General features: G+C 50.6%; 1 protein-coding gene across 1 annotated transcript in view; it reads left to right on the plus strand.

The window, feature by feature from the left end:
• The window catches only part of Myom3 (myomesin 3), a 43,659-nt gene extending 33,208 nt beyond the window's left edge, over window positions 1-10,451 (plus strand). Inside the window, exons 25-32 of the mRNA XM_036178621.1 lie at window positions 2,322-2,409; window positions 2,872-2,910; window positions 3,146-3,254; window positions 4,389-4,552; window positions 5,508-5,544; window positions 5,843-5,865; window positions 7,703-7,758; window positions 9,117-10,451. Coding sequence (XP_036034514.1) covers window positions 2,322-2,409; window positions 2,872-2,910; window positions 3,146-3,254; window positions 4,389-4,552; window positions 5,508-5,544; window positions 5,843-5,865; window positions 7,703-7,758; window positions 9,117-9,380 — 780 coding nt within the window. The 3' untranslated portion in view covers window positions 9,381-10,451. The remainder of the gene's footprint in view (window positions 1-2,321; window positions 2,410-2,871; window positions 2,911-3,145; window positions 3,255-4,388; window positions 4,553-5,507; window positions 5,545-5,842; window positions 5,866-7,702; window positions 7,759-9,116) is intronic.
• Window positions 10,452-10,657: the final 206 nt, after the last annotated feature.

Below are 10,657 nucleotides of genomic sequence, written 5' to 3' on the forward strand. Positions count from 1 at the left end.
AACTAGGACATAAATGTTTCAAAAGACAGGCCCAGTATTGTTTGTTACTGATTTTTTTTCCTGTCTTGGGATCCAGGTCTGGTTCTGATCCAGCATTTGGGCTAGTCTCTCTCCGACCTTACAGTTATCTGTTCTCTGTGAGCTCCCTGTCCCAGTCTAGGGTTGAGGACAGGGATGATGTCCTCCAGTAAGGCAGGTCCAGAGAAAAGCAAGCTTGGAGCTGGATTCTTTCCTACACAGTCCCCAGAGGACTAAGGCAGGCTGGGAGAGAAATCCCAGGCTGATTCCCCACCTGCCAGATGCCTCTGTCTGCTGCTGACTCCCAGGACCTTCTGGCTGGGGGCTGAGGGCACTGGACTAGAAAGGAAGTGGTAAGTCCAGGGTCTTCTCCCACACCTTCAGCCTGCCAGCCCTTGTCACTGTGAAGCATGCACCTCGAAGGGGTGTGTCATTCAGTGGGTATTTAATATTCATGCATTCTTTTTTGTTTGTTTTGGTTTTTTTGTTTTTTGTTTTCGAGACAGGATTTCTTTGTGAAACAGTCGTGGCTGTCCTGGAACTAACTCTGTGACCAGGCTAGCCTTAAACTCACAGAGATCTGCCTTCCTGTGCCTCCCAGAGCTGGGATTAAAGGCATGCGCCACCATCACCTAGCCTGTGAGGGATTGTCATTTGAATGGTTTACAGAGACTGGAAAGGTCTAATCCTGAGCTGGTTGTAGTAGTGCATGCCTATGATCCCTAATAGGTTTTCTGTCCCCCCCCCCCATAATAAGCTTCTCCACCTATGAAGTAAGCCAAATCAAGCTGAATTGAAAATGTGTAACAAGAGGTATATTGTGCAAAGCAACTCCCCAGCAGGTTCACTGGTCTCACAGACGGAGACCAGAGAAGTCATGCACTAAGAGTCCACCAATGGACTCTTGATATAATCACTTGTCCTGTGAGGCGGAGCTTTCTAACTTTCCTGGTGTTCATCCCTGGATCCTCTCGGAACCTGGGGTACATAGACAGCAAGGATGTCAGAGCTGCCTCACACGTGAGTAAACTGAGGCTCTGCTGGGTGAAATGCAAGGACATGAGGCTAGAGTGAGGTCAGAAAATCACTCTCCAATGGGTGCAGCCATGTCTGTTCCACAAGGCTGAGGCGTCCTTGGTCTTCTGTCTACCCCTGTGGCTACTCTAGGGACCTTTGCCCTCTCTAGTACCACCCCAATATGACTGGACTTTATGGCCTTCTGTGGGTAAAGAGGATGTTATATTGTAGGGGAAGACTGACCTCTGCCTTGGATCCTGCCCTAAAGGCACTATGTAGAGGTGGCCTGGGTGGGAGGAACCTTTGAGGAGCCCTGAAGGAGTTGCCTTCTGATAATATGTCACTTCTGACCTCTGCTTCTTGCCCCCAAAGCACACCCGTGGGCTGAGGCTAGCTTAGATGCCTTGCCTAGCACATGAGACACCAAGGTTCCATCCCCAGCAAACATTCTCAAAAGGGCAATCAGGTTCTCACTTGGGTGGTTGTTGCTTTGGATTTGAGACTGCAAACACATGCCAGAAGGACCCCATGTTCTGAGCCAAGAAAAACATGCTTTCTTCTGGGGAACTTGCAGGGATCCTTGCATCAGGGCCTCAGGGAGATCTCAAAGCATGTTGGAAAGTTTGAGGCTTCTACAGGCAAGTTCTGCCCAGGCTGGACATGCTGAGTTGAGCTGGGCTCCAAGGAGCCACTGGGAATCCAGATAGGGTGTCCATTTCTACCTTCAATACACACACGTGTGCACACGAGCACACACATCACATTCACTCATACAAGCTCTCACACATACTCACACATACACTGACACTCACACACTCACAGATACACTCACACTCACAGATACACTCACGTTCACAGATATACTTATACACACACACACTCTCACACATATACTCACACTCATACTGACATACACTCACAAACACTCTCACACACATTTTCACACACTCACAGATACAATCACACTCACAGATATACTTACACACACACTCTCACACATATATTCATACTGGCATACACTGACACACAAACACTCTCACACACATTTTCACACACTCACAGATACACTCACAGATACACTTACACACACACACTCTCACACATATATTCATACTGACATACACTCACAAACACTCACACACATTTTCACACACTCACAGACACACATGCACATACTTCCTAGATGCACCAACTCCAGAGCTGACAGAGGCCACACGGGGCGGGACCTGGCTTGCTGTCACCTTCCCTTCTGGAACCCTTGCCCACACTGTCACCCTCTTCTGTAGTTTGCCAAAGAAGACCAGGGAATCTACAGAGCCGTGGTTTCCGATGACAGGGGCGAGGATGACACTGTCCTGGACCTCACAGGTGAAGGTAGGAGCCAGTGATGTCAAAGATGGGTCCCACTGGAGCAAGAGACTGTGGTGTGACTTGTGGCCTAAGATGTATGGGCTCTCCGTGTCACTTGGGGAAACTGAGGCACAGAGCGATTGAGCTGCCCAAGATTGCACAGCTGGCCAATAGTAGGGACCTGGTATGCTACTGTGGTATGCCACAGTTAATCCAGGCTTGAAGACACCCCACCCCCACCCCCAGAGGGCACTTGCAGTTCTTGAGGCTGGTTGAGACAGCTCACAAAAAAATTATTGGATGTCAGTGTTAATGCCTGATCCGTCACTCACTACCCAAGAACCCCTCCCACTCCCAAGTCATTCTCCAGAGCTCTCCACCCTCAGAGAGGCTCTGAGTTCCCTCCCCCTTCTCCAAAGACACTGCCACCACCTCTAGACATCCCTACGGGAACACACCCCGCTGAACATTCTCTGTCTTCCCCAGCCCTGGATGCTGTCCTCACTGAGCTGGGCAGAATTGGTGGTAAGTGAACATCCCCCTCCTCTTTGCCTTGTCTTGATGCCTATGAGCCTCCAAGGATTGCCCCCAGCAGCCTCAGCTGTGGGCATGGGTCTAGTGTCTGCCCTCGTGAAGGGGACAGAAGCCTCCGCCGCCCTCCCCCACCTTACAGCCCAGAGCTGCAGCAAGCAGGCTGGGCCCCAAACACGCCACTCACTGCTCCTTAGGGGAGACTCACCTTTGACCTCTGCATCCTCAGCTCTCTCGGCAACGCCACTGAAAATCCAGGGAACTGAGGAGGGGATCCGGCTCTTCAGCAAGGTCAAATACTACCATGTGGAGTACATGAAGACCGCTTGGTTCCACAAGTAGGTTGGCCTTGACCTACAGCCTGTGCAAGCTGAAAGATCCCAGCACCTGCCCCATTAGGATTCTCCTACTCCCCCTACCTAGACCTCCCACGGATCCCAGACCCAAGGGATCAGCAGAGGGGAAGTTCTTACACGGGTCTGTCCACAGGAATGAAGGGATAAAAGAGTCTTCCCCCAGGGAAGATGGGAAAGCTGGTGGTAGGGCCACTTATCTGAGGTCTCCCTGACAACAGAAGGATTATGGAGCAGTGTTTGGAAACCAGGGGAGGGGAAGATTCAGGAATCAGGGAGAGCCAGTCAGAAGCGTGATGGTGCACTTGTGGGCCTCTGCAAACCCAGGTAGCCAGGCTCAGGAGGCAGGTACAGCCAGAGAGAGCATCTTGTCATGTGTATGTCTTGGTCCTGGGGAGTAGCCATGGATGCATCCATTCTGTATCACAATCTGGACCAACTTGGGCAAATCTGTACGATGAGAGAGTGTGAGGGCCACAGGAAGTGTCAGGATGATGGGGGCCCCTTTTCTAGCCAGAGTTTCTGAGCTCTGTGACAATAAGCCTAGGCAACAGAACCTTGAGAACATGGGCTTGGTGTCTTCAGGGAGGAAATTTAAGTAGAGAAGAGGAAGAGTTGAACCTTCGCTGATTTCTGAGTTGGGAATTGCCTGGGCAGAAACCCTAGGAGGGTTAAGATGGGAATGAGGTGGGGGAGTGACTCCCAAGGGTAGAGAAGTCACTGCTTCAAGAAGGCCATTTGCTCATTGTCCCAGCCTGCAGGTCGTAGGACAGATAGAGACCCAGTTTTTGTGTGAAGTTGATCTGCCATGGGATTTGATGAAAGAAGGGAATGGGTGGTTGAATGCTGAATGAATAGATGATCCAATGATGAATGAAACCCAGAACAATGAATGGGTGAATGGTGGTCAGATGAATGAAACCCTGAACAATGAATGGGTGAATGGTGGTCAGATGAATGAAACCCTGAACAATGAATTTGTGAATGGATCTATAGCAGCTGTCTGGTGGGTGGTCACACTTCTCATTCTCCCATCTGAAAACAACACCCAAAAGAGGGGCTGTGGACAGAGAATCAGACCCACAGTCAGCCTTAGCCATTCTCTGCCTTTGCATTCAGAGATAAGCGTCTGGAGAGTGGCGACCGGGTAAGGGCGGGCACCACCCTGGATGAGATCTGGCTCCACATCCTGGACCCCAAAGATTCAGATAAGGGCAAATACACCCTGGAGATAACTGCTGGGAAGGAAGTCCGGCAGCTCTCAGCAGATCTATCTGGGCAAGGTAAGCCACCGTCCTGTCTGCCTGCCTGTCTGTCCGCTGAAAGACCTTTCTAGAAAATCACATGGGGTCAGGCAGCATGGCACACAGCTATAGCCCCATGCTAAGGCAGGAGGATCCAGAGTTCAAGGTCATCCTCAGCTCCATAGTGAGTTTGAGACCAGCCCAGACTACATGCAACCTTGTCACGCCACAGAGGACGGAGGGGTGACAAGATGGCTCAGGAGTTAAAAGCACTTGCTACAAAAACCCAGTGCCCTGAGGTCAAGTTCCAGAACCCACATAAAAATGGAAGAGGAGGGCTGGAGAGATGGCTCAGAGGTTAAGAACACTGGCTGTTCTTCCAGAGGTCCTGAGTTCAATTCCCAGCACCCACATGGTGGCTCACAACCATCTGTAATGAGATCTGGCGCGCTCTTCTGTATACATAATAAATAAATAAATATTTTTTTAAAAAATGGAAGAGGAGAACAACTTTGTGAGATTGCCCTCTGACCTTCACATCCACGCACAATAATAACAATTTAGCTAAGCGGCTGTAGCACACGCCTTTAATCTCAGCACTTAGAAGGCAGAGGCAGGCGGATCTTTGTGAGTTTGAGGCCAGCCTGGTCTACAGAGCGAGTTCTAGGGCAGCCAAGGCTACACAGAGAAACCCTGTCTCAAAAAATCAAAACAAAATTTTTAAAGGAAAATTCCATGATGAGGTCAGACAGGGAGGCACATCCCTGCAACCTTAACACTTAGGAGGAAGAGGCAGGAGGATAGCAAGTTCAAAGTCAGGTCCTCGGCCACACAGTGGAAACTTGTCTCCAAAAGAGAAAGAGAAAAGAGGGTCCCAGGGTCTTTGGGGAGGCTCTCTCCTCCTCCAAGCCTGGCACTGCCCTGTGATAATCCTGGAATGGGAGGGGAGTTGCCTCGAGTCCTCTGAGCCCTGTCCTGCTTCTCTGTCCTACAGCTTTTGACGATGCCCTGGCAGAACACCAGAGACTGAAGTGAGTGTCCCCCACAGTCCCCCTGTGAATCACGGGCCCCCGCAGGGGCGGACCCCACAGTCTCCCCGTGAATCACGGGCCCCTGCAGGGGTAGACCCCACAGTCGCCCTGTGAATCACGGGCCCCCCGCAGGGGTAGACCCCACAGTCTCTCTGTGAATCACGGTTCCCCACAGGGGCAGAGTGACTGTTTTCAGGCCCCTTCCCGGAGCCCTATCCAGCTCCCCCTTCCTCGTCTCACAGGGTAAGAGAAGTTACATGCGACAGCACAACACTGTGTTCCCATTTCTGTCTTTCAGGGCTTTGGCCGTCATTGAGAAGAGTGAGTCCTCAGTGCTCTCCTTCCTTATGTTCCCGAGTCTAAGCTGGCTCCTCGAGAACCCAGCCTCCTGGCAAACAGCCGAAATCCCAGCTCCCCAGCAGGCTCCATGGGTTCTGGGGCCTCATTCGGCTACTGGGGACACCTGGGAGCTAGCCGCAAAAGGACAAATGGATAAGGAAGTCATGGGTTAGACAGGCCCGGTGTGGGTCTGGTGCCAAGTGGGTGCACACAACTCTTGGTGGGAACCCCAAAGGCAGGGAACTAAGAGGAATGAGCTAGCCTTTCCAAGTCGACTGTAAGAATGGGATGACTCCTGGGTTGGGGATTTATGACTCCTGGGTTGGGGATTTAGCTCAGTGGTAGAGCGCTCGCCTAGAAAGCGCAAGGCCCTGGGTTCAATCCTCAGCTAAAAAAAAAAAAAAAGAAAAAAAGTGGTATGACCTAGAACTTGAATATGAGGATTTCAGTGACAGCAACAGAGTCCCGCAGCCTTGCCAGCCTGATAAGGAAGGGACCTAGATGGCTACCAGTGTCAAGGACACTGCAGGACCATCAATACAGAGATGTTGGTGCCCTCCCTGCATGACGCCATTGTTCCCTACCGTCCCCAAGTGATGGGAAGGACAGGCGTTGGATATGTACTGCCGTGACAACCCAAGGTTCCAAGTGACCTTACAGTGTCAGAGACCCTAGGGGAGACAGTACATCCAAAAGCCAGCCTCACATGTGCTCAGCACAGAGGGGACCCTCACACCACCACCTAGTTATATGCCCAACACAAATGTCCCCTCCCATCCAGGACTCCCATAGAAGGAATTTAAACTTGACTACATGTGGTTGCTGGGGCTGGAGACATCAGAGCCAGTGAGAAAAATGGGTCTGCTCCCTTAGCTGTGGAAAGCTGGTGCAAATTCCTGCCTATAGGACTTAATACTAATTACCAATGCTCGGTCAATTGCTCCAGCTTGTTACTAACTAGCTCTTACATTTTAAGTTAACCCATATTCTTTATTTACACTCTGCCATGTGGCAGTGCCTTTATTAGCCTGGCACATTCATCTCCTGCTCCCTCTGCGACTACCTATTGACCCTCTGACTCCGCCCTTCTCCATCCCAGCATTCTGTTTAATTGTCCCACCTAACTTTATCCTAACTTGCTATAGGCCAGTCGGCTTCTTTATTCCAATGAGAGTAATACATATTCACAGTGTAGAAGGGCTATTGAACAGCACCTGCCCAGGACAGTGTCCATCCCTGAGGCCTTCCCTGTCTGATTCAGGATCCTTCTCCCTTATACACAATGGACAGCAGCCATATGCGCCAAACTTTTTGCACTTCTGGGACACAGGGTCTACGTCTCCCCATGGCCTCTGGTGCAGTATATGGGACACATTTACTCCCTAGTTAGTATTTTATAGACACACTGTCTTCCTGTGGCCACCAGGACCCTCCTTGGACCAGAGTCAGGGTGTCCAAAAAGCTGCCACTTTCCCAGCCCTTTCTTGTTCCCCCCGTCACTCCCCCACGGGTCGGAGACGAACTTTGTTGAGTAGATTCTGTTAGCTCCAGTTCATAACAATCCCCATTCACCTTCTTTCTCTTGAGGACAAGGCAATCACTGTCACTCCTGGGTACCGCTCATCATAGTGACCTCAACTCCATGGCAGAAGCAGCTCACGTAGCTTGTCTCCTACCTGTGCAGACGAGGAGCATGGGACAGGATGTTGAGGCAGAAACTAGAAGGCCCCCTGATGCTAACCCTCTGCTATGAGGAGAGCTGCTGGGCAGGAGGGCAGCTGGCAGAACTCAGCACTCAGGTCTTTTCTTTCCATTCCAGATCGGGCCAAGGTGGTGAGGGGCCTGCCAGATGTGGCCACCATCATGGAAGATAAGGTACCATTCCTCCCAGCCCACAACCAGCCAGCCCATGCTTGTGTCCCCCAAGGATTCCTTCCGGGTCATGATAGAGCAGAGTGCTATGGATTCGAGAGCCCAAGGTGACAGGCTGACCAGAGAGGTGGACCTACCACAGTTGGCCAAGTGACTCAATGATCACATGTGTGTCTGAGCCTGGTGTCAGACCCCTGTGCTCCACACAGCCCTGTGCCATCTTTAGAGTCTTGGTGGGAGTCTGTGACTCTGGCTTCCGTGAGAGTTCAACTAGGGAACCCCTGAAAGCTGTAGTGATTTCAAAAGTCTCCTGTTGGCTTTCTTCTGGCTACTAGTCCATGTTAGTATATATCTCCGCTGATTTTTGCCTTGGGGAAATCACTGAAAATAGAGTATTGGTTCTAGTCCCTCTTGACAGTGAGGGAAACTGAGACCTAGGGTGGTTAAGTGTTACACAACCTGATGGATAGAGCTGAGGTTCATGCCCCAGCAGCCCAATTCCAGAGCCTGTGAGCTTCATCATTATGTTGTAGTATTCTGCCTTAGACCTTACTCAAGAACTCAGTTCACAAACCTGTGTGTTAAAGCGATACAACCTTCAGGGATGGGAGATGGCTCAGCAGTTAGAGCACTGGCTGCTCTTCCAGAGGACCCAAGTTCAACTCCCAGCACCCACATGATGGCTCACAAGCATCTGTAATTCCAGTTTAAGGGGACCCAATATCCTCTTCTGACTCCTGAGGGCACTGCACATATATACACACGTGCAGGCAAACATTCATACACAAATTTTTAAAAACAATATAATCTTATTTATGTGGTAATGTCACAATGGCATATATCTTACCAAAACCAAAAATGCAAAGTGCAGGCCATTCTGGGTGGGTCATTGCTAGAGAGTTGTCTACGATTCTACCTAGGAAATTTTCCTGTAGAAGGTTGAGGGTTGGAGAAGGGGTTTGAAATAAAACATGTCTCCCTTTATAGGTTACAACAGAACACTGGAAGAGCTGGGGACATAGCTCAGTTGGTAGAGTGTTTGCCTGGCATGTACAAAGCCCTGGGTTCTATCCCCAACACTGCATAAGCTGGGCATGTGTGTATCCCAGCACTTAGGATGGAGAGGCAGGAAGAGAGAAGTTCAAGGTCATACTCAGCCACCTGGCAAGTTCAGAGCCAGTCTAGGACCTTGTTTTTAAAACACACAGGCAAACATGCCCATGCACACATCCATGCATGCACACATACCCATTGTTCATAGCAGCTGCCTGTACTGGGAATTCTCCATGTGCGGTTTAAAGGCAGATGCTGAGTTCAAGTTACATGAACTAAAATCGCTCTCTTCCTGTCAATCAAAACAGACCCTGTGCCTGACCTGCGTCATCTCAGGAGACCCATCGCCTGAAATCTCTTGGCTAAAGAATGACCAGCCTGTCTCCTTCCTTGACCGATACCACATGGAGGTGAAGGGTACTGAGGTCACCATCACCATTGATAAGGTCACCAGTGAAGACAGTGGGCGCTATGGAATCTTTGTCAAGAACAAGTATGGCTCAGAAACAGGCCAGGTCACCATCAGCGTGTTCAAACATGGGGAGGAGCCCAAGGAGCTGAAGAAGATGTGATGGAAATGTCCAGGAACAGCCTGAGATCTGCCCTACACAGACCAGCAGGCCAGCCAGCGGGTCATAACTTAGCACAGGCTATGGGGGTGGGACAGGGACAGGGACATAACAGAGCTGGACCCACCCAGTACACCAAAGAAGATGAGCAAAGATTCTGCTGGGGTCTTCAGAGGACTCCCGGATGTGGGGTAAGCACTGACCTTAGAAACCGGAAGCTGGGGTACAGGACTCAGTTTCACAAAAGTGCTTCACAAGCCTTCCTCATCCATCAGATGGGCATTCCTAGCCACTCCAAGGGGTTTTATGAAAACCCCTTATCCATCTATATCAGCGGGTCACAGCAGGAGGCACCTTTGCTCCGCAGGGGACAGTTGGTAAAGCTGACAGAGTTTCCTTGTCGCAACTGGAAGTGTTTACTGGCATTGAGTGGGTTGAGGCCGCAGATGGTGGTGTGCACTTCAGCTCCCACGGCACAGAATAGATCCGCTTTTAGGACAGGACTGTTACAGTTCTGTGAGTCCATCACTCATTGGAAGAGTAGCATACACACACACCCCACACTGCTGCCTGGAAACGGACATGGGTGCAGGTGACTCCAGGGCAAGGCAGGAGATAATAAAGGTCACTAAATGGATCCAGTGAAGTATCTTTAGCGATCAGAGGAAGTGGGCAATGGCCGATCCCACTGGGAGATGCAGCACTTTACAGGGCCCTTCCACTGGGTGGGACAGGGCCCTGAGAGGTGAATTCAGTCTGGCCGTGGAGATGGGATGAGGACACTGAAGGAGCAGACATAGCAGGAGCAAAGGTGAGGATAGAAGAGAGCCTGCCCCTGCCTAGGTGACCTGGGATGCCAGACAAGCAGCTTCAGGGCTTCTTCCAACATGGAGCCTACATGACCTGTGACAGACACTTTGGCTGGCCTTACGCCGTGGATCTCAGTACACAGCTGGAGTACAAATTTCTCTGCCTCCAATTTCCCCTACTGCAAACAAGATGTGGGAGGGGTTATAAAATTATAGCTGTTTGTTCCTAAAGCTTTGATAACTTTGGAAATTATAAAGGAGGAAATAAAAAAAAATCGTATTCTCCGAGATCAGGAGGCAGCGCCTGCCTGTGGTTTCTGAAATGACCTTAGAACTGAGGGACAAAATGAGCCAGCCCTCAGCCCTGCAGCTAGTCACCCAGCAGGATATGTGGGTGCCTGCAGGTCCCAGCGGCTCATGTTCTGGGCTCCATGGTGCTTAACGAGATCTCTGCTGAGGAGAGGTAGGGAT

The sequence above is a fragment of the Onychomys torridus genome, chromosome 2, assembly GCF_903995425.1.
Source record: "Onychomys torridus chromosome 2, mOncTor1.1, whole genome shotgun sequence".
Classification (NCBI taxonomy): Eukaryota; Metazoa; Chordata; class Mammalia; order Rodentia; family Cricetidae; genus Onychomys; species Onychomys torridus.